Source organism: Acipenser ruthenus, chromosome 19, assembly GCF_902713425.1.
Source record: "Acipenser ruthenus chromosome 19, fAciRut3.2 maternal haplotype, whole genome shotgun sequence".
Lineage (NCBI taxonomy): Eukaryota > Metazoa > Chordata > Actinopteri > Acipenseriformes > Acipenseridae > Acipenser > Acipenser ruthenus.
The window spans coordinates 25,221,942-25,246,121 of NC_081207.1; the positions used below are offsets into that span (position 1 = coordinate 25,221,942).

The 24,180-nt window shown below is 39.8% G+C and overlaps 1 protein-coding gene across 1 annotated transcript; it reads right to left on the reverse strand.

The window, feature by feature from the left end:
- Positions 1 to 610: 610 nt before the first annotated feature.
- Positions 611 to 23,130, reverse strand: LOC117424182 (PH domain leucine-rich repeat-containing protein phosphatase 2-like). The gene is made up of 19 exons (XM_034040311.3): positions 22,782 to 23,130; positions 21,296 to 21,576; positions 19,741 to 19,874; positions 16,860 to 17,050; positions 16,281 to 16,406; positions 13,719 to 13,873; positions 12,546 to 12,692; positions 11,801 to 12,031; positions 11,190 to 11,392; positions 10,756 to 10,816; positions 10,427 to 10,522; positions 10,059 to 10,214; positions 9,559 to 9,759; positions 9,113 to 9,275; positions 8,547 to 8,677; positions 7,779 to 7,892; positions 7,291 to 7,485; positions 6,671 to 6,902; positions 611 to 6,072 (listed from the first exon to the last, which is right to left on the reverse strand). Exons 1-19 carry the CDS (start codon positions 22,968 to 22,970, stop codon positions 4,759 to 4,761), a joined length of 4,320 nt encoding a protein of 1,439 aa, XP_033896202.3. The 5' UTR covers positions 22,971 to 23,130; the 3' UTR covers positions 611 to 4,758.
- Between the last annotated feature and the right edge of the window lie 1,050 nt (positions 23,131 to 24,180).

Here is a 24,180-nt window from a genome sequence, read left to right on the forward strand (position 1 = left end):
ATGCTACAATAATCAGATTTTGTATTTCCCATTTAATGCTATACTTGCTTTCCCCTTAATAAACATTTTTCAATTAGTTTTAGCATCGACTACTTTCCCAATCCTTTTTATATTTATAATTTCATATAAAAATGAATCTTTCTCAGTGGGTAAAATGCTATTTTATGCTCCAATACTTAATTGCTGCAGCAGGGGGCAATGAAATGTTACTTTAACAAGCTTAAAATGCATACATTATAGTAATACAATGATTGGGAAAGGAATGAAAATCTCTGAAGATGGATTTGTAGTACTGAAGCTAAAAGTCCCCTATGTATTTACAAATCAGAAACAGTTCAAGTCTTGGCTATGTGAGCTTTGCCCTGCAGAAAGAATGTCCCATATTGGCCCTCCTTTTTTGAGACTGGAAATGGCACATGTTGTGCTAAATTGTGATGTAGACTATTGACCACCAAGCAGCGATTTAAAATGTGTTACACTTGTTCGGCTTGTTTCAAATTAGCACTAATTTTGAACTAAACTCTTATTTTTGTCTTCCACAAGTGAGTGCTCCATGCATGCTCAAATCTTCAACCTAAACTAAACGCCAATCAAAAACAAATTACACAGCTTGCATTTTACAGTATAAATGTTTTATTGCTACTTTGGCTAAAAAGTTAATAAAAAATACACCTTTTCTTCTTTAGCGTTATCTATATAGCAGCATTTCAAGTGAAATCATGATCCATCATCTACTCCCCAAACACAAGGAAAGCAAATCCAGGCTGTGGAACAGCAATGCTCTCAATTTCTTAACGAAAAAAAAAAACAATTCTGTAAACGAATGACATCCAACACAGAAGACGATCTCCATTAGTAATATATTAAACAGTATATCTCTGCATGCTAAAATATTAAAACATAAAAATATCTTGTATGCTCCAGTTATTTAAAACATTGCCTTCTTATAATATAAACATAGAACATTAACTTTGCACAAATTAATCACATTGATGACATGCCTGAAACATTAAATACATTAATAATTAGAATTGCATATGAACAGAGCAAATAATGCAAAAACTTAAGCTTGAAGTTACTTACCAAGGTGGATCACAATATACATGTGTAAAAAAAAAATTTAAAAAAATGCAATTATCGCTTCAGCACTTGGGAAGTTCAACTTGATAAAAACAGATATCACCTAAACATTTCATCAACTTAATTAAAATTCAACTGAAGAGGTGGATCTATACATCTGTATGAGACAGTGAAGTACAAAAATAATCCTCAAATTTGTTGGCTTACAGAAAAAATACTTAGGCATCTCTAGAAGAAAAAAAAGGTATACAGAAGTAAGGATGAATTTGAACAACTTTGGTCACTGTTTAAGCACTATTTTTAAGATGCAATATAGCTTTTGCTTTAAAACATTTTTCAGAATTGTACACAAATAGCAAGCACATTTCTTTCCATTTTAAACCGCTCTGAAGCCCCTGTATGTTAAAAGCATATATATGCACAGAGTATATATACTACACTGTTTCTTATGCAAGAATTGTACTTTTCCACATGTGTGGTTATAGGCATTTGCACATTATATCCTGTACAGTATGTAGAGAGGCCAGGAAGTGGATTTCCACTATAGAAGGATAACTTTTAACTTAAAACTTAAAATTCACAGTATTCCATTAAACTTTATGGATGTTACTTTCATCATATGTTCCTGATTTCTACCGCATTACATTTAGGATACTGATTTGCAGATAGCATGAATGCATGTAATCTTTTTGGTATGATTAAATGGGATAGATAAACAGGAAAAAAATCTAAACACACTTTTTGCAGCTCGTCCCATCTATACAGAATGAGAACTGTTCACGAGAACAATGGGGATTACCAACATGACAGTTTCTTTATTGAGTATTACAGTAAACCGCACTGGAGAAAATGCAATCCATGTGCAAATACACACGTACACAATAAAAAAGCAAAAAATAACAATCGTCTCATTTACAGTAAGCATTAGCTTGATTGGCTGCTTTCTCTTAGAGAAGATTTAGCAAATCTAAGTGACCAATAAAAGCCACAACAATCTTAACTTCTATGAGTTCATGTGCATTTGTATAAATATTTGATATATATTGTATATTATATTTCATTCAAATATATACAAAGTGCTTCTACAGTGTTTGATCCTCTCATGCATGAACAAAAATAAAATTACTGTCCTCAGTTATGCACTCTAAATTGTTCACTATATCACAGTACTCAGAGGTGTTCTATACTTAACCCACATCCAACCACTGACAAATCCACACTCTTCGGCTGTCATTTATGAAACATGATGAGACTAAAATAACTATATATTAAAAACATAGTTTTTTTTATTAAAAACAAAAAAATGTAAACACTTTCGTTTTTGATATTAACACCTCCTTATTTTTGTTTGCCGATAATAGTTCATGAGAACAAGCAATGAACATTGACAGCGATTAGAGCAGGTTATAAGTTATCCCCAAAGTGTGATAGATATAGGAGATTTGATGATTACACCTTATAAAACGTATTGTCTGTTTCAAATTTTCTGTCGGTATATAAATAAAAGATAAACCATGAATTATGAATAGACTGTTAAAACAATTTCAGCCCATCTCAAACTCAAGTGTCAGTGAGCTCTATGAATGGCAGTCTGTATATGCAGGTCACTCACATTCAGTGCAATTCTGTCACTCTTCACACACGATTGCAGTAATGGCTATGACTATTGCATCACATTACAGTTTAACAGCGCTTTTGACATATGCCCGACATTATGTTGAACTTGCAGATACTATCTCAACGGAAGCATGCAAGAGTTGAGAGAGGTATTTGATTGTGCCCAACAAAGAGATTTTTATATCACCACAGACTTAGAATGGGTTATTGAATATACTGTAAGCCACCTTTATTTTCAGTGCCGTACATTTTGTAGTTAATTTAGCCATTTAATCACTTTAAATTGTGCAAAAAACTATACAATGCTTGTACCATTTGTCTTACATTCTTAGAATGTATGGCTAGAGCTTCATTTGGGGAGGGGGGGGGGGGGGGAGAGAGACCCAAAAAAGCTAGAAGAGAGGCCACAGTGATAAAGTGATTTACAGTAACCATATATGGATGGTAGCAAATCTGGCTATGATAATTTATCAGGGATCCAGCCCTCTCTTTTAAAACTGCAGTGTCCCACAATCATGCTCTTGGAACTATTTCCAACACAGACAAGCATTTCACATGGTCTGCTGGTCCTCAGTTCTAACTGTACCATTCAATATTTTTAATTATTTTTAAAACCCTGTGGAATGCTGCACTTTTAAAATCCAATTATTTACACTGTCACAGAAAAAAATCTCTTAATCTTATAATAACAAGGGTATGTGTACTTTCACTTTAAGATCTGCATAAAATATCAAGGTACAAAACCACCCCAGCAATCCCAGTGATACATCCATTTTGCCAGCAGATGTCACTGTTGCTCAGTTTTATATTTGCATTAAAAAGGCCTGTATTTATTTAATTCCCACACACCCTGGGGCCGGTTTTTCAAAACTTGGATCAAAGTGATCCGGATTTTGGAATCCTCTATTTTTTGTGATTGAGATTACTTTTATCTGGATCGTTTTGATCCGGCTTTTCACAAAATGTCACTGCTGTATTAAGATTACAAATAATTATGATTACAAAATTAGTTTTTTAAAAGGAATCTCGATCACAAAATACAGGATTACAAAATCACTTTGATCCAGATTACCAGTTTTGAAAAACCAGCCCTTGGTGTACTGTATATGTATATAGCAAAAAAAAAAAAAGGCTTTGGGTTTTGTCTACTTTTTTCACAGTATCTTATAGTAAATGTGGCACATTCCCTCCATCCTCCTACTTAAAATTATCATTCTTAAAGAATTTAACTAATCTACATGAAATGTGTACAGCTTAGAATATTTTTTTCTTAACACCATGAGTACCCTTGTCACAATTTACATACAGTACTAACACACCTTTCTTGCATCAGTCGGTACAAATATACTTAGTTATGAATTTAATATATTAAGATCTCTGTGCTTTAAGATTTATTTTCTCGAACGAATACATCTACAGTTAAAAGTTGGCAAAGTATGACCTCTATTTTTATTTGAATATTAAAGGGTTTCTAGTGCTATGATTCAAGTACCAGAGTAAAGCTCTTTACTTCACCCCACACAGTTCAGTAAATAACATTGGTCTTTCCCCAGTCTTGCTATAGCCTGGGCTGCTGTTCTCCCTAGGTCCACTTTGACAACTTGGTAGGAATGACTTAGTACTTTATTGTACAAAGATAACCCTCCTATACACACATATACTCTCCTTCCATCTTTGCAGGTGAAGTGACAGTTATGGAATGGATGGCCAAATCTATCACCAGGGGGCCATTCCAGTGCAGGTTTTATTTGAACCCAGCTATAAATATTCGTTTTCAATCTGCATTGAATTCTAGAACGCAAAATATCACACTCACATCTTACACCATTGTATCTGTGGGACACTTTCTCCATCAGGAAACTCTGACACTTTTATCACTTTTGTAACAGCACTCATTCTGGTCTTAAACCCTGTCCTTAATTTTTTAACAAAATCCATGGCACTGGAAGCACTGACAACAAAAACCTGATTGCAACAAAACCCTGGACTGGAATGATACATGGTAGAATTGCCCAGCATTGAGTGTCGTACAGTCTCATTATGTGTGTGTTTGGCTGCCCTCTATAGTGCAGTGTCATACACCTCCTGCTGTATCGCAAGGGCGCTGTCATGCCAAGGCTGCTGCAGCTGCTGCTGCTGCTGTTGACTATTTAGATGGGGATGACCCCAGTCTGGGTCTCCTGTGGTGGGAGCTGGTTGAGGGGGTGGGGGGCCAGGGTTTGGATTGGGATGTCTCAGCTGCTCCCGAACATCCCGTTCCAAACCAGGCGGCACCACCAATTGGTCCTCGGGGTCCTGCTGGGCAGGGGCAGCAAAGTAGCCCGTCTTCTTCTTGGGGGCCTCCAGGGCCACTTCAATGAGGTTGTGGCTCTCCTCTACTGTGACCACTGAGCCATTAGACAGCTTCTTCCCAAACAGACTGGAGGTGGACGGGGACTTTTTAAGATCTGAAGTCTCTTTACTGCTCACAGAGGGGAGCCAGCCATTAGCAGCCACCACCACACTGTTTTGACGCCGCATCCTGCACCCGAATCCTGCTGTGACGCAACTGCCTATGTCCTCCGAGAGCCGGAGTGCGAACCCTCGCTGCTCCTCTACAGTCTCCTGCCCCCCATTCCCCTCGGGAGCCCCGCCCTTCACCCGGAACGCACAGCAGTGGATATCCACCTCCACTTCCAGCTTGCTCCCGTTGGAAATTACACCATCTAGTGGGGCCTCGTCGTCACTGTCCAGCCCGTTGTCTGACTGGTTACTGGAGAAGGTGGCGCAGGAGGGCTGCCTCTGAAATAGCCCCAGATTGTTGCCTCCACCTCCAAATCCTCCAATTCCACAAACAGTCGGATGGAGGCTGCATCGGCGCTCAGGTCTGGAGGCTAGTCCAGCAGCAGGGTTTTCATCCGAGGCGATCGACCCAGCCTCACTCCCTACCTCTGAGGCAGACATTTCGCTGTTGAACTCTGACGCTATGCCGCTGCTAGTGGAAGGGGTTGCAGGATCCCCCAGGGGCACAGCAGTGGGGTAGATCCTTCCTCCTCCTCCGCCCGCTGCAGTAGCCAGGGGAAGCTCACAGGTGCAGCTTTCCTCCCCGATATGAAGGGACACCACAACAGCGCCCACATTGTCCCGGCATCCATAGCTCTGGGCCAGGGTGCACAGCTTTTTAGCAGCAGCCCGCGGGTCTCGGACCGCCTGCACGGTGCACACGGCCTCTTGGTAGGAGACCCGCTCGAACAGGGCCCGGTTCCCCAGAATTAGGAACTCGTCCTGGGCACACAGGGGCTCGGTCCGCACCCAGGGTTTAGGGAGAACCCAAGGAGACAGGTAGGAGCAGCCCAGCAGACGGGAGCAACACGTCACTCCGCTCACCTTGTTGTCCTGTGAAACAAAAAGACTTGGAATGAGAAGGAGCTGTTTGTACACTGTTAGCTACAGAGCAGTGTGAATCTTGAATAATGACATTTCTGGGTCATTCCAAGGTATGTTTGAGCTTCTTGAAACTCCCAATTAAAAATAACATTTCTTCTCGTTTGTTTACTGTCATATAAACAAAGAAATAGCTTGGAAGGACCCTGTGACAAGAATCACTCAGTTGACTATTCCACACATTTTATTATTCCCTTGCTGTTCTTCAACCTTGATTTAAATGTTTGAAATACTAAACTTTTGCAGTTAGAAACACTAGTTCTGCACCAAGTCCTGGGTTTAAGAACTCCTCTGTTTAGGTATATTATTGAAATGACCAGGTGCCACGAATTTGAGCAATCAGGCCCTTGGTAAATATTCTTTGAACTGATCGACTAAACACAACATGAATGAGTTTCCCCTCAAACTCCTGGGACCTATTATTTTTTTATTATTTTCTTGAACAAGGATAGTTCTGAAACCCAGGACTGGCTGCAGGGCTAGTGTAAATTTCTAACCCTGCAGACACACAGAACACACACACACACACACACACACACAGTGCTTGCACCTCTGTAATGATGGCCTTGCTTAGTTTGACCCGCTCTGTCTCCTCAGCGCTTTGCTCTAGGCTGAAGACCTTGGAGAGTGGCAGAGGTTGCCCATCCCTGCACAGCACGGCCTGGCACGTGCCCACATTGGCCAGGGTCAGGCTGAAATAGCTGCCAGGGTCACCAGGGTCGTGTTGGATATAGCAGAGCAGGGCAGAGGCCCCCAGCTTCTGACCAGCCATTCCCAATTTCCTGCAGGAGAGGAAGAACAAGGAGGGGGGGGGGGTCACTTAAGAGTTCACTTATTGCGCACTCCCAGGTATTTGAGAGAAGGTATATTAACCTTCCATTATCCTTGACAATCTATCAAGCATTCTTCATTAAAATCACTTTTAAAATTCTGTTGCTTTAGTTCTATGTGTACAAGTTATTTTTAGAGCAGGCACCTGACCAGAAGAAACACATCCAATTAGACATAATAAAGTATATATATTAAGGAACGTGGGTAACATACATATGCTAAGGATATAAATAACTAAAAATTAAATGCCCATGGAATTTAGCAACAAATGACAACAGTACACTGTTAAAAATATTATGTAATAAAGGTAACCCAGCATGGTGGGAGGGGGTGCAGTACCGATGTGAGCTGAGGAAGGTGTTGCACATATAGACTTTGTCAATGCTAGAGTGCTGGATCTCCTCCGACAGCACATCTCCCATGGTGCACTGCAGCAGACGCGGGACCTCCTCATTGCGATCGCCGTCGAAGATCCCATATGCTGCCTCCACACTGTCCCCAAAACTGTCCACTGCCAGCACAGACACACACAGCCTGGGGGAGATGGAAGGAGGGATGAGGACAGTCAGGGGCCATCACAAAAAAACCCTTATAACAGCAGTCCTTATAGGTAATATTTCCATCCTGCTAACTCATGGAAAATCACTTTCTATTCTCCTTTTCAAGTAAAATTGCACTCTCTTCCAGTATGCGGCACTGAAATGTGTGCCTGTGGCTTAAATATTATTTGAATATATTAACATTACCTCCACCCCCCCACCCCACACACATGTAAACATTTCAAAAAGCTATGAGACCTGTCTTGTGTGCCCCCGCCTTCCCCTTACTTGTTCTTCTGGCCCGTCATTTCAGAGTATCCATGATTCCAAAGCGTTGAGGAACCCATGGACTCTCCTGCCGACATCACTGGCTTCTGGTCCAGTTTCAGAGTGGCAATATGACTGAAAGACAATCTCACTGTAAGCACACAGGCTATGAAACAAACCGGATTAGGCATAGAAGTATGAAGCATGGCAGACAGCAAAAAAAGAAAATCTTTCTCTGTTAAAATGAAACTCGATGCGGTGGTCAGTGTAAGAAAAGGTGAAACTCAAGCAGAAGTTTCGAAAGATATAAATGTTGCAGAATCTACATTGCATGGATGGCTAAAAGACGAAGAGAAATTAAGCGGTTTTCTTGATAAGATTGACTCTAAAAGAGGGCTGCTCTAGGAAAAAAATGCACTGTGCTAAAGTGAGACAAGGGGCTGTGTGAATGTGCTGCTGTGACAGTACAAGACTGGTTGTTGTTTTTTGTGTGGCACAGGCTAACGGGCTGGGAATAATAGTCTAAATAAACTGTGGATTCGAGTACCTGCAAATTGTGTGTGTCTCCTTCCTTCATTTTCCACCGTATGCTACAATATTAGTTTGGCTTGTAGGCATTGTAAATCATTTTGGGAACAAAAATACCAATATTCGTTACAAGGCGAAACACAAATAACTAATTAATTACAGACCCCGACAACTGCATTATAATAGGGTAGCACTGTATATTGGTTGGATTACACTACAGCCCCTTGATAAAAATAAATTTGATCCCAGCGACTGGCTCACCTAAAAATGTTGAGGGTCTTGTGCTCCAGGATGAGGTTGGTGTTCCCACTCAGGTCCAGTTCTTGGAGGGCTGGGGGCAGCGAATCAGGCAAGAGAATCTCTGTCAGCTCGTTACAGCTCAGATCCACCAACTGGGCAGTGAGAGAGAGAATCTGGGTTCAACTTGGGCTTTACCCTAAATTGATTAAACAGGCTCTCATTGCATATGTGTTTTTTTCTTAACTGTCTAATTCCTAAATCTTGAGAGGCACTGATTACCAAAAATCTAAAGAAATGTCAAAAAATCTGCAAAAAACTTAACTAATAAAACATACTTAAAAAGACCGTAACTAGTAACCAATTTATTTCCCCACTGCACAGTAATTGGTTTTGTAATTTTTTAACTTTTCTAATACTGGTCACGATTATACACAAACACTCCACGCATTGGACTCATTTTGATATCTGGCAGGTTGACTGTTTTTGGGTAGAGAGAGCAATCACAATCTCCCTTACAGTCAGACAGACAGACAGACACAAACACACACTTGCCAGAGGTACAGTTGCACTCACAGACAGTCATTCACCTTGATCTCTGGCAGGTTGAGTATCTCTGGGAAGACACTAATGTGGTTGGAGTGAGCGATCAGGGTGTGCAGTCTCTTGCAGTTGGCCACAGTGGAGGGGATTGTCTTAAGCTTATTCCCACTAAGGTTCAGCTCCTCCAGCAGCTCCAACTTTGTCAGCTTGCTGAGAACAACAACAAACAACAAGAGCTTCATTTTACATACAAACATACATACATACATACATACATACATACATACATACATACATACGATAGTCATAGAAAATTGTGGTTGAGTATTATGACATGTAGAAGCTGAACCTGAGTTTGCTACTATTAAGCAAAGGAATATTTAAAGAAAAAAAATGCAGGTGACCAAAAATGTGTGTGTGTGTATGTGTATATATATTTGTTTTAAACAAAAAACTGGAACTTCAGTATAATAGAATAAAGAGCGTCCCCTACCTGGGTGGAAAGGATTGCAGCTGGTTGTAGGCAATGTGCAGCACCCGGAGATTCTGGTGTCCAGCCAGCAGGGCGGCGCACTGCTCATTCAGGTTGTTGCTGGTGAGGTAGAGCTCCTGGAGGGCACTGAGGCTCTCTTCTGATTGGCTGCTGGGGGGCACAGTCTCCAGTGAGTTTGCAGACACGTTCACATACCTCAGACTGTAGGGCGGGAGGGGGGGTAGAGAGATGTGTTTACTGTTTATTAAGCATTCGTACCACTGCAAAAAGGTGTATCAAAATGTACACAACAGTTTTGTTCAGTTACAGCCTTTATAGCCTAACATGCCCTGAGAAATAGGAATAAATGTTACAGAAAGATATTAATTCAGTTAGGTTAATAAGACATTGTTGTTTGATACATATACAGTACCATGGTCATAAGCATCCAACAAACGTAGAACGGACAGCCGCAACCATAAAAGAATTTGAGCTGTGTCAAGGGATTGTGAGTGACCTACTTTAAGGCCTTATAGAAGAGGCTTTCTGGGAGCTCGCCTAGCTTGTTGTGCTGGAGGTCGAGGGCCTCCAGGGGGATGTGGTCCAGGAGGTCAGGCAAGCTGTGGAGCTGGTTGTGCCCTGCGAGCAGTTTCCTAAGACTCAGACTGCTCAAGAGCCTTGAAAAAAATAGCAAAACAATAATACAATAGAGGCAGAAAATCTATCTATATTTCCAAATAAATAATTTTAATCTACTACCCAAACTGATCACTACCTTAACCACTTAACGTATCTCAATATAAACACAGAAGCTGTACTGACAGAGACTTACATTGTGCTCAGTGCCTGACAACCATTCACCAGTAAAGGGAGCTCATCACAAACCTACCTGCCAGGGAGTTCAGTGAGCAGATTGTGACTCACATCCAGCACCTCGATTTTCCTGGTGTCACACACCCAGTCCGGCAGGTACGCCAGCAAATTCCTATTGGGAACATAGTCAGAGACTGTTAGTGGTCAAACTAAGGCTCTTACCCCAGAAGTTTATTATAAGCTACTTATACAAGTTTTGGGAGAATAAGAGGTAAGAAAGAACTCCTTTAATAAAGGTATCCTGGCATAGGCAGCTAACATTGGAAAGCAAGGATCTTCACCACTACTACTACTACTACTACTACTACTACTAATAATAATAATAACGCCAGGACAAACACTTACCGTGAGAGATCCAAGTGAGTTAACTGATTGGGAACAGGGTAGATGTTTACAGTTATCAGATCTGTAGGTGACAAATTACATATGTCAAAATATCTTCTGTCAGAGGTTCAAAGGCAGGGTACTATTATTATATATGTTTTAAGGGCGTGAGCATTAGAAGCCAGTTACAGGGACCCTTCACCATTCAGAACAACTACATACCTTGCTTCAACCTGATTAATCACTAATGATGCAACAGACCCCAAGAACCACATGCATTCAAAAGCTGCCTTTTTCATACTGGAAAATCTGGTAGGCCCTGCTAAATATCAGGCGGCAGAATAAGGGTTTTGTTTGGGAATTAGTTCAGAGTTCTGCCAGTTCAGCTGTTGCATTAGCACCAACATTCATCTAAAAAAAAAAACAACTAAGAAATAAACGAGTGTGTGACTCACGGTTGGCACTGGTGTGCAGGGCTCGGAGGGCGAAGCCGCTAAGCGTGAGCGCCCCCAGGCTGTTGCGCTGGCAGTGCAACTGCTCAAGGCTGCAGGCCGAACTGAGGTCAAGCACTGAGAGATGATTGTCACGCAGGTCCATGTGCGTGATGTGCTTCAATGTCTCCACCCCCCCACTCACAACCGCTTGCAGCCCATTCAAACTGTGGGAAAAAACAGCAACAAAAAAAAAAATTATACAATACAACTAGTTAGTGAAATCCAATGATAAACACAGAGCCATCAGTGTCATGAAAAAGCAGCTCACCATGACTTACATCCACGGTATGTAAATGTAAAAAAATGTGTGACATAAACCGGTAAGCAGGTCTTGATATGTAAAAATCAGACGCACCTCCTTATATTCCCAGATTCTTATACTACATAACTTGGACTCATGTCCTAACCAAGTCTTAGAGGCCCTGTAATAATATCTGACAGAAAAGACACACAATCCCATAAACATAATTACCAGTGATTTCCCTTTTACAAAAAAAAATGCTTAGTGAATACTGCCCACTGTTTTGCAACACTTGAACTGTGTAAAGCGTGGTTCTCTCAGACTGCCTCACCGGAGGTCTATGTGCTTGAAGTGGCTCATTCTGCTCAGGGTGCCCAGGTCCAGCATTTCGAGATGGTTCCCAGCCATGGCCAGCCTGTCGACAGCACTCAGCATCTCCAGCACAGCAGGGACCTCAGAGAAGTTGTTAAATGAAAGCCCCAGGCTACTAAGCTGTGACAGGCCGCCCAGTTCCTCTGGCAACAAGCTCAGGTGATTCCCATCCAGAGACAGCGTCTGTAAGCTGGACACCACACAACCGTATTTACTTAATTCATGTTAAAAACACAACTTCATAATTACAAGGGGTCCTGGAGGACAGCTTGATTGACATGTATTTTATAGTAACCCCTGTCATATCTACAACAGTACAATTTGAAATGATAATATTGCTCAATTTACAAGGTCTACATTATGGGGCATGGGTTTAACCTTTCACATGCATTTCCATCAGCCACTGGAATTTAATTGAAAGTGATCTGAAATCAGTCTTGTTAATTTCCATTGTCAGCAGGCAAGCTTTTTATCTTTGTTCAACATTGAGTTCCAGACTGGATTGTGGACTGTAGAGTTTTACAGATAGGTTTCAAGTTGCAGATGGAAACCTGCTGTTAGTGATGCAACCATCTGAAGCCTCTGTGAAATACCAGTAGGGAAAGGCTTGTGTTGCTTAAACATATACCATAATCTGTTCACTTGCATTTAAAATACTTATATCTAATATTATTTAAAAAGAATAATTTAAAATAAAAAGTGACCTGTGCAGATTCTCAATCTGGGCAGGGAGTGAGCGAATCCCGTTGCAAGAAAGGTTGAGTTCGGTTAACGTGAGGATCTCACACAAAGACTCAGGAAAGGAACCCAGGCGATTGTGTGAGAGATTCAAACTCTTTATTTGAGAAAACCTACAGCAATATAAAAAGAAGAGAGAAAAAATAGAGTAAATTAAACTATTGTTTTTTTTTTTTTAAGGCAGCCTAAATTAAGTATTTTCATGCAAAATGGTCACCAAATACCACTGGTAAGTAAATGATTATGGCAACACAAATTAAATATACAGAATAAACCATACTCCTTATATACCTGCACGATGATACACTCTCTGCTGCCAGTAGTTTTTACTCTGAATCAGTCTAAAACACAAAATCAATCAATACACTAATGTACTGCTGTCTCATATACCCACAATACAGTCAGCAGTGGTTTGTACTCTGAATCAGACCATATGCAAAACACATGTTAAATCAATACACTAATAAACTTCTCTCTCATGTTCCTAATATTCTCTACAGCCGGCGGTTTCTATTCTGAATCAGACCACATGCTTCTCTGGCCCCCCCTCCCCCCTCATTGCCCAGCCCTGCGGAGGGTGTGACTGAGCTGTTACTAAATTTAATGCGGAGTGCGAGTGAGGAAGTGATGTGCCCCTACCCTCCCTCACTGACAGGCTGCCTGGAGAGCAAAAAGGTTCTACTCTGCTTGATTAAAACCCTTCATTATACTGCAGGTTTTCATGAAAGTTTAGCTTCAAATAACATTTTGGGGCGTTTTTTTTTTTTTTTTTTTTTTAACCTTTTCCTTTTTTGCTGTTGGCAGTCATTCGGGATGGTTCTGTTACTAAAACACTCAACGTTTGCCTGCATTTCAAACAAAGTCACTTTTACTGTATACTTTGAAGAAAGGGTTTGATTGAAGCTCAGTTCTGTAATAAGACATACATGAGTCTCCTTGACCCTATATTGCTTGCAGGCAACATCCTATGTTTCTTTTCTTTTTCTGGTACCATTCCCAGTAAAAAACAAACTTCAGTAAAAAAAAAAAACCTGAAAGCAGTATTTGCTAATATAGGATCAACTGAAAGAACTACCAGGCAGTGGGATCTGTTTAAACCCTTCTATCACAAATACACATGGCTGTGCAGTTGGGGTTACCTGTTGAGGCTGTGAAGCCCCCCTGTCCTGTCAGGCTTCATGAAGTTGTTCCGCAGGTTGAGGTGTGTGATGTCCTGGCTGTAGAACAGGCACTCCGGGACTTCCTCCAGGCTATAACAGGACAGGTCTACTACACTCACTGTCTGAGACACCACCTGCAACACACAAGCCACAGGCAAATCAAGGGTTAAAACTGGGCCAGGTCTCCTGTCTGCGGCAACATCTTCTGCCAGATATTTTTTTATATATATATATATATATATATATATATATATATATATATATATATATATATATATACACACCTTGATAAAACATGCCACTGAACATACTAGCTACATAGAGCATCCACATCATATTTGACATGCTTCGGTAAACATTTAAAAAAAGTCATAATTTGTAACTTTGGGAGAGGGGGTACATATTCAAAATTAGATTTTTTTAAAAAAAAATTTTATCCCACACTGTTGTTTCTCAAAGATATGCTGAATCCTCACTTCTTTTTTTATATAGGGATTTTAACAAGCCAAAACCCACCAACAACTGTTTAAATACAAGTACAATGATTACTTATTAATAAAATTGGTTGGAGTGCTTCCATTTATTGTACTGTATATATATATAAAAAAAGTTCCCATCTATTTCCCACCACACGCCCATACAAACACATTATAATCCATCAATCACAGCAACAGCAGTAACAATACACAAAAAAACTCTTTAATCAGCAGCACAAAGATCTCAGGATTTAAATGCTTACAGCATATGACCTCAATACACCACAATCAAAGTCAAAGCCAGTTAATATTTAAACTTTTGATTATGTGGAAGCCAGAAATGCCTGACTCAGCAGGCTTGCAATGGAAGCATTTCAGAGCTCTGTGTAACAAAACCTGCAGATTGCTGCAAACTACAATCTTTACTTTTCCTGTAAGTTACTGTTACGTACTGGTTTATTGATTTGTATAATGCATAAAGTTAAAATTTGATGAATGATCAGTTTTTGCACTGTATTTTACTTAAATGAACTTGAACTGTTCTAACTAGAATTATCTTTGTGAGATCAATACTGTACAGTATTTCATAAACAATCATAGAAAAACCAGATCAACCAGAGAGGATGAAAATACTTCAGTGCAGCTCTCCATACTCTTATTCTATTCTAAAAAAAACAAAAAAAACTCTTCATGCAAAAGGTTTGGCAGTCGAACATGGTTTCCTGCTAGATTGCATTCAAAGGCTAGCTTTATTATTAAAAGCCTATCAAGCAGCATGGAGCCCAAGGCTCTCACAAAAGCAGACAGGCAGACAGGCAGGCAGGCAGGAATCTCCTTGGAAGTACCTGTAAGCCATGGTGCCCAGGCACGCAGGCTCACTGTTCCTCTCTGGCACTTCTGCAGTGCCCCTGGCAGCAGCAAAGCCGCGGTGAGTCAGAGCTCTGAACCACACAAGGGCTTTATTGTCCTTGGCCCACCATGAAAATCTCCTTTCCTCTCTCCCCATTTTTCTTATTTGTTTACCTTGAACATGCCCCCCCCCCCCTTTTATAGCATGCATTTGTTCATATGTCCTATAAGTTGGTTCTCATCCTAGTAGGTGTAAGCAGTTGCTGAATCAGAATAAGGCATGAGGCTCAAAATGCTTTGCAATGGGAATCCGGTCAGATTTTGCTGCAATAGTTGCCTTGCTTATATGCATAATCCAACAGGATTCAAGCTGCCGATCTGAGGAATCGATTCACAAATACTCTATATATTGTGCATGTCATCTAGTTTCGAGATGGAATCTTGTAGGGATTTTTAATCCGATTCAAATGCATATGTTTAGAAGCATTGATTCCTGAACCTGATTGAGTTTGACATCACATGTAAACTCTGCACATTTGTTTTGGGATTCAAAACAATTACAAAAGAATCGATTCCTCGTGCATGTAATCCTAGTAATTGTAATTTCAGACTCTCGCTTTGTAACCCCACCAACTCATTTAACATTTTCCAGAAAAAAAAAAATCTAAAACATATTTTAAGATATCAGGCCAGATCAACAAACTTATTTCTACAAAACTAATAAAACTAGTAATAAATCTGTCCCTTTGTTCATATGATTAAGCAACCTTGTTTTATTCACCAAGATCATTAAGCTGGGGTAAAAGATCAGTAGAAGGAGTGTGAATTAGAGATTTAAGAAGCTGTGGAAGTACAGTACAGCAATTAGATGAAGATCCTGTAATTGTCCCAGGGGATCTGTGAGTCTCTCACACAGAGAGGTGCTCTGTAATGGTTGTTTTATCAAAGCCATGAACCAGCCATGACAACAGAAGCATCTACGCCAGGGACACATACATTTAGACATACAAACAGACCTACAGACATGGCACAGTGTGCTTTATCACAGCAGATATATAAAAACTCATCCTCTATTCCTGATGCGCTGCTAGTTTTAAAAATGATAAGTACAATGGAAACTTAGGCATAAGGTTTTCGTTTCTTAAAAGGAAAACAGAAGTTGAAGACATTTGGATAAACATATACTTAGCTAGACAGTTAAGATAGATATACTCACTTTGGACGCCTGTCGATGCCACCTCTGGTAGTCAGACAGCGAATCAAAGTTGACAAAGTATGTTTGACCCTGAGGTCCTGCTGAGCTGAACATGAGGCAGTGTTGTCTTCTCTTCACTTCCTCTACCTGCAGAGCACAAAACCACTCAGCTCATCTCAAACTACGTCACAGTTGCTTACAACTGGCATAATAACAGCATATATAGGAGTCTCTTAATTAACATTCATATTGGTTAATTTTAAGTTCTAAAACATTAACAGTTACACACTCTTCAGAAAGTTTTAAATCAAGCCCATACAATGTCCTACAATTATGTTTACCTTTTTCCACCATAAACAGACTCATCAATACTCTACACAGCTCTATCCATGAAGCCACCTTGTCCCGCAGCTCTGACCATTAGACCAAACTTCCTCCCTCCTTGTTCCTTAGCTCTAACTAGCCTGCTAGGCTACAGTCTTACAACCCCCACCCACTCCGCACAGATCTAACCACTAGACTAAACTGCTTCACTCCCAGTTCCTCAGCTCTAACCAGTAGAACACACTGCTGCCTCGCTCACAGTCCTTCAGCTCTTACCTTGCCCCCTACGAGAGGCAGGATGTGCATCTTCCCTGTGATGCTGTCCTTGACGGAGGCCACAATGAGGCAGGTGCCACACAGGATGACCTGCCGTTCTGCCCACTTGTGCAGCTGTGTCTTGCCCTTGCGGACGCTAAACACCCCCTTCAGCAAAATGCGCTCCAGTTGATCTGCACTGCAAGGCTTCTCTGTGAAGATAAATTATTATTTAAAATGTCGATAATAATAATAATAATAATAATAATAATAATAATAATAATAATAATAATAATAAAACACCCTTTACTATTTCAGGGAGATTGAAATAGTAAAGGCTAATTCTTTTCCCGTCTCGTCAAAACATTAGTCTAAATTTATACATTGTTGAGGTTAGAGGAAAGATTGGTCGGTTATTCTGCTGTTTGATTCAAAGATATATAGATAGATAGATATTTTAATCAGTGACATTCTACCACTGTACCATTTAAAATAAAAAGTGTAGGACTACAAGACTCAAGATTTCAGTAGCCTGTTTCAATCAGACGTCACAAACAAACAAATGCTGAAATGCTGCATCATCGTCTGAGAGGTGGGTTCCCTCTAGGCTAGGCTTGAGGCATGTGAACAAATAGGAGCATCAAAATTCAGCACAAAAAGACTGCAAATGGCTGCAAAATTTAATTTCGACCTGTGACCATAACAAAATTCACAAATGCTTTTGAAAAGGCTACCACATTAGAGCAAGAATGTGAAACTGCACCCTTTGGCAATCTTATGTGAATCTTTAAAAAGATGATTTTATATAGAGCAATTAGGTAATGAATGACACTGCTTAAAAATAATTTACACGTTATCTCTTTGGAGTTTAAGAAAGTTAATAGAGTAAATAACCATAACCATGTTTAATAACCACTTAGATAACACAGAAGATAAAGTCTAGTATCAAGGTTCACTGATAGTAATATTGATGGCTGGATCATAAAACTTATGAAAGAGCAACCACATCGTTACATCAGATATAAATTATTAACATTAGAGTGTCACTGATTATTGTAATTATGTTCTACTTAATTTGCCAGCATATATGTTCTGTTGCTGACGCTGCACAGAAAACATAAAGCCTGTGCTATACTTTTTAATGTATACTGGAGATATCAAAACCACAAATCAGTACATTTGTTTGTATTATACCAATATTTCATTTTTAAAACAACTTCACAATTTTTCTTTTTATCAAAGCTCTACTACCACACTGTAAAAATGTGATTATTCAAACAAAGTGATTTTGCAAACACCCCCTGGTCCCAATTTGTCTGGATAACAGAAGTTTTATTGTGTGTCTTGAGTTGGATTAGCAATGCATAAATCCGGTCATAGCTCCGCTTCAGATCAATCAGCGGTGACTCACTGAGTGAGACAGACATCACAATCTGGGACCACCTGCTTTCTGGCCTGGGCACAGAAAAAACAATGCTGCATTTGTGGGTTTTATTTTTTTTCTCACAACTGTGCACAGATCATAAATGTTACAAAGAAACAGCAACAACAAAATAAAAGCACCTGAGATTATCAGTGTGTTAATGAGGTCATCCCTGGCAACAGTTCAAGGACACTTCATATCACAGTGCTCTCAGGTGAGTGTGCCAGCTGCAGTCCAACATGTCAGGGCAAGTTAAATGCTCCTCATCTGAGAAATGGTAGCGTGTGTATCAACCATACTGTTTTTTCCAGGACACACCCAGAGGTGTATGGGGAAATGAAGACATGTTTTTGCTATGGGTTCTTTAGTGTTCACACAGTAGACAGAACCTCATCAAAAGGAAAGAACCTCTGAAGTACAGTGCCCCCCAACACTATGCTGGGGCAATGGTTGAGTAAACTGAACCACCAACAGCTGGTTGTCAGTTTGTCCGGTACTAAATGTTATGAGAACATCCTTTATTTTAACAGCATCTGTTTAATAGAGAATAATATTTCAGTCGTCCCACAGTGGGACTGATTAGACATTTTTAAATATGATTGTGATTTTAAGGTTAGGATTAAGTTAAAGGTTTGGGGTAAAATTGTGATAAAAGGTTTGGATTCGGTTTTGTAGACGCTCCTGGAAGCATGGATGTTCCAGGAGAAGAATTTGGCTCTGGACAACTCAATAATGTGCCGACCAACAATGCTTTCTTTAGCACCTGATCTCCATGGGATCTCTGCTATATATGTGATGGCTGAGGAATGATCAAATCAATCTTTTTCATATAGAATGCATTAAAATATAGTGATTATTAGACTGACCTGAAGGACAGTATAAAAAACAGAAACAACATAAATAATAATAATAATAATAATAATAATAATAATAATAATAATAATAATAATAATAATAATAATAATAATACAACCATAGCCCAATGACAGGCTCAGTTATTTATAGTAAAGGGCAGGGAGAACATTAAGTCCCATTTTATCATCGACAAAGCCTATCAGGACTAAGACGATAATTGGCTATTGGCTTGTCATACAGGACAGGCTCTATGAAACACTGATGATAAAAAGAGAGTGAGTGAGAGAACACAAACGTTTCTTGAGTAACAACTGTATCAAACACTACGGGTACAAAACTGTGAATCCACCAGCAGAAAAGGTGCAGCTTCATAAATTCAGTACTTAATGAATATTCTAAATATTAGGGAGGTAGCTGCAAAATCCTGTACCCTCGCATGACACAAAGGTCACTATTTACAGGATTTTAAATGATTTTGCTCCATTCCTCTTTAGATTAACTGTGGAGAGTCAAACATTGCTAAAGGTTGCCTGAATTCTCTTGGGGGTGCCATTCAAGAGGTGGAACAACAGCAAACTATCCACCTCCTTGAACCACAGACCATAGAGTGCTATATAGACTTACCACTGTAAAAGCGCATCATGCAGCTGAGGTCAGAATTAGCAGCTTCGTTCTGTATGCGGAATGGGTCCTCGAAACCCATTGCTGCCAGGTAATCATACACGATCTGGAGAGGGCGCTCATTGGGGTCCAGCCTCCTGCAATGGGGCAAATAAAAAAATGTGTCATGATAAACAAAACTATATTAACGTGTTATTTTCTAAATGTTCTCTTGATTCCCAAAGTCAGAGCCCTACAGTGCTCCTAAACTCCTGATGAAAGTTTCACCTTATCCCACTCGATAATCCTGTTAGAAGACTCAGTGCCAGGATCACACTGAGGGTTTGAGAATCCTGTCACTTGTATGGCACTGCAAGGCGGCTGCATCACCAGCACTCCCATCACAGATAAGCCTGCATGTGATGCTAATGCCGGATATTTATATCAGGGGGTACTTAACTCATTTAATCATTTAACTTAACTTAAATGATTCATTACTTTTAGCAAGTAAGCCACATGCACAGTAACAAATCCCCCAAAATATACAGCATGGTTTCAAGAATGGTTAAAAATAAATAAATAAATAAAAAAGAACGACCTTTGTGTGCCTGAACTACAGAAAGGTAAATTGTAGAATACAAGATTGAATCAGGAGTGTTGTTTGGCACAACAACTGTGTATTAGAGTATTTCAGCACTAATTCAACACTTTGATTGCTATGGACAGCCACCTCGTTAGATCTCCAGATTCATATACACTCAATAAGCTATGTTAAAGAATAAACATCCTGAGCAGGGGATGGTTTCACTAGAGACTAGACTTGTTGGCTACAGTTTGTTTATATTCCATGAATCTAGTTCCAGCTGGAGGCACACTCGTTTACACTGTCTTTGAAGCCCTCTGGCCAAATCAGGCCTATTTACAACACAGGATAGGAACACAACCTTCTTATGTATAAAATATTTTTAAAACCATATGGGTCAGCAATCCTAGGCAGATTATGGCCTTGCAGGACACAATGCAATTTGTCAGTATAATCTAAAGTATTCTAGTAAACTAGTTTTGGATAATTGAGTGGCAGTGGTAATGAAGTAAACACGCATCAGGGAATTATATTTTTTGAGTCAGAAGGATGCTTCTAGCTTCCAATTTTGTTTGCAAAGACAGATTTTCACTGTTCAACGCTTTTCAAGTTGCATATACATCACTCAAGCCATTATCATATTCAGTGATGATTAAATGACTGTTGATTAGGTTGATTCTCAATACCAGAGTGATTACTCAACACAACACACAGAAATTGAAAGTGAAGGGATTGATTGTTGGCACTTAGGTTTATGAAAAAAGAAAAGCACCCATTTGCTGTCTGCAGTCTCCAGCTACACGCTACAGAGAAGATGACTGCTATTTACCTGGACTGTTTCAAAAGTAAGAATGAGTCTGGTTAGTATGGCCGCCTTCTAGAATAATCAATAAGAATGAGCATGGTTAGTAGTTTTTACATCTTATTCTTCAAATGGTCACAAACACAAAATAAATATCTTAAAATAGCTGGTCCCGTGTTGCTTCTGCTCTTTACCTGATGAGATCCCCATGCAGCTGCAGGTAGAGCCCCTCACTATTGCCCTGTGCACAGAGCTCCGCAGCAGTGGTGTTGGTGGTGCACAGGACCAGGCGCAGGTCTGACTGTGAGGTAGAGGAGGAGGGGGGGCCGGAGGAGCAGGGCAGCTGGGGGTCACCACCCCCGTGCAAGAACACACAGCCTCTCTGAGGATCCTCCTTCAGCCAGTCCCGCTCCCGAGACCCAAACCGGCTCTTTGGTGTCACACAGCTGCGGCTCCCATTCCGCTTCATGTTCCGCTGGACACAGAGACACCAAACCAAGTTCAGGGAGGGTTCATAACCGGTTTTACTTTGGCAGTAATAACTGGTTAGCATAACAAGAAACTTATCATTCTTCTGAAGATCATTTTGTTTCCCAGGCTTTATTTTCACTGTGACTAATCAAGTCCAATAATGTTTCTTAAGCATTGGTCATTACCCCTTCCAGCTGTAAAAACATCTTTAATTGAGTTAATGAAAAATATTTTGTGTAAATGATTGTCCACCATTTAAGATATCATTTTATTTATTTAACACTGTACATTCTTTTTTGCAAACAGATGAAGTACACACCTAGATGTATAATAAAGATAACAAACATAAATGCTGTGCATGCAATAAGGAAATATATAATTACATTGCCTAGAAATAAAATAGCTTGAGCAAGCAAGTATACAAGTAATGTACTGAAATGTATCGACACACAGACAGGAAAAAGGAATGAAAACTATTCTTTAAAACCCTGTACTGGACTTTAACTCGGAATCCAATACGTTAACAAATAAGCAAAATCTGAGCAGTGAAGGGTTAATAAATGATCAAAGTGTGTTGGATCTCTGGTCGACTTTGTACAGTGAACAGCATACAAGAAGGCGTTCTCTTAACTGTAAAAAACACAATTACAAATAACGCATGCCAAACGCACTCATTTTAGGAATACAGATTTTCAAAAAGTAGGCGTATCACCGGAACTTTAAATGAAGTTACGCGTATTGACCGTATTCAGGGTTAATCACCCAATATGCATTTTTTCCGTTACTTAAAATTATTTGTTGCAATTGACTGGCATTTATATACTTAACATATAAATAATGTGTATGTTTACATGATAATAAAAAATAAAAAAAATCTCACAGGTTAGCTGAACCATGAAAATGTAGTTATTTGTCAAAAAAGCTAGAACATTCAGCTACCACGTAGCAGATTGTATACGGTACCAGTGTAATAAGAAAGCTATCGTTTTAGAAAGCTGTATAGTCATATATTGAAATAATGATATTTACCACAACGTTAAGCAGAATAAAAATAAAAATAAGGATAAACACAGTGTTTATTCCACAGCTTCTTGCCCTATACGCTAGATTTGGATTATATTGTATCATTCATACGGCCTATGAAGTGTATGTACAGTACCGGTGACATCAATATATTCAGGCAGTATGATTTATAATTAAGAATATTACCTTCAATACGCGTATCCCCGTTCCCAAGGTCCCTGATCCGTGAACTGCTCCTTGATTCAACCCTGTTTTATGAAGCTCCGTGTCAGGCAGTGCAGCCGAATAAGACACCTTTTCTCCGACACCTCCCTGTTTGTCTCGGTCTGCTTCGGGGCCCGGTGCTGCCCCGGCCGCACTCTCTTCTTCCTCCATTTACATTAAAATCTCTATAGATAAACCAAAAAAAAAACGGCTAACATCTGGCAAATCCCAACACACAACGCAGCAGAGAGAGGAAAACACATCCCATTCAAGTTTGATTAGACGCCATAACAAGACTGAACGCCGCTAGGGCTTGAGCTGTCAGATAGACATAATCAATATACATGAGAAAGGGAGGGCGTGATTAATATTCATGAGGTGGTGAGAGCGAGCCTGCAGTGCAAAATATGACGGGTGCTGAATTATTCATGTGGCGTACACTCCCCATGACGCTTTCGTAACTACTGCACTGTATTGGTAAAATGCATTTTTCATGAGGTCGTTTAACTTTATTTAGGAAGTAAGGGTTCAGCATGTCAAATTATAAATCATTTTAAGAGGTAGGGTGTTAACAATTATTACATAACAAGACATAGTCTGGAGGGGCAGCAGTGTGGAGTAGTGGTTAGGGCTCTAGACTCTTGACCGGAGGGTTGTGGGTTCAATCCCCAGTGGGGGACACTGCTGCTGTACCCTTGAGCAAGGTACTTTACCTAGATTGCTCCAGTAAAAACCCAACTGTATAAATGGGTAATTGTATGTAAAAATAATGTGATATCTGTATAATGTGATATCTTGTAACAATTGTAAGTCGCCCTGGATAAGGGCGTCTGCTAAGAAATAAGTAGTAATAATAATAATGTGGCCAGAAACTTGTCATCATTGTATTCACTCTCTATTGTTTGCCATTGTACTCATAAACTTAGGACTGACCACGTATCAAAAATGACAATGATAGATCTATTTTTATGCTAACATGTAAGCAAGTAGAAAGATTTTCATTTGGACCACATATTCTATACATTAGCCCTACCCATATCCCCATTCAGTTTGTGTTTATGTTAGAGATATCCTGAATCCGCTGAATCATCGAAAATAGCACGGTGGTGCTAGGTTACTACTGCCCAGTGTTTCTGAAGAAACAAACTGAATAACAAGTGTTAACTCTCATTGATATTCAATGGGAAAAGCGGTGGCTTCAGCAATTTCTGGAATTACTTAGTAAATGACTGGTGAGGTTATTGCTCATGCTCTGGGTATGAAAGGTCGTGTCAAGGCGTCATCGTTGTCAATAGAGAGTAAATAAATGGCTTTAGAGGAAGCAGCTTTTTTATTTTTATTTATTTACCCTGAACGTTTAACGATAGTCATTGTGAGTGGT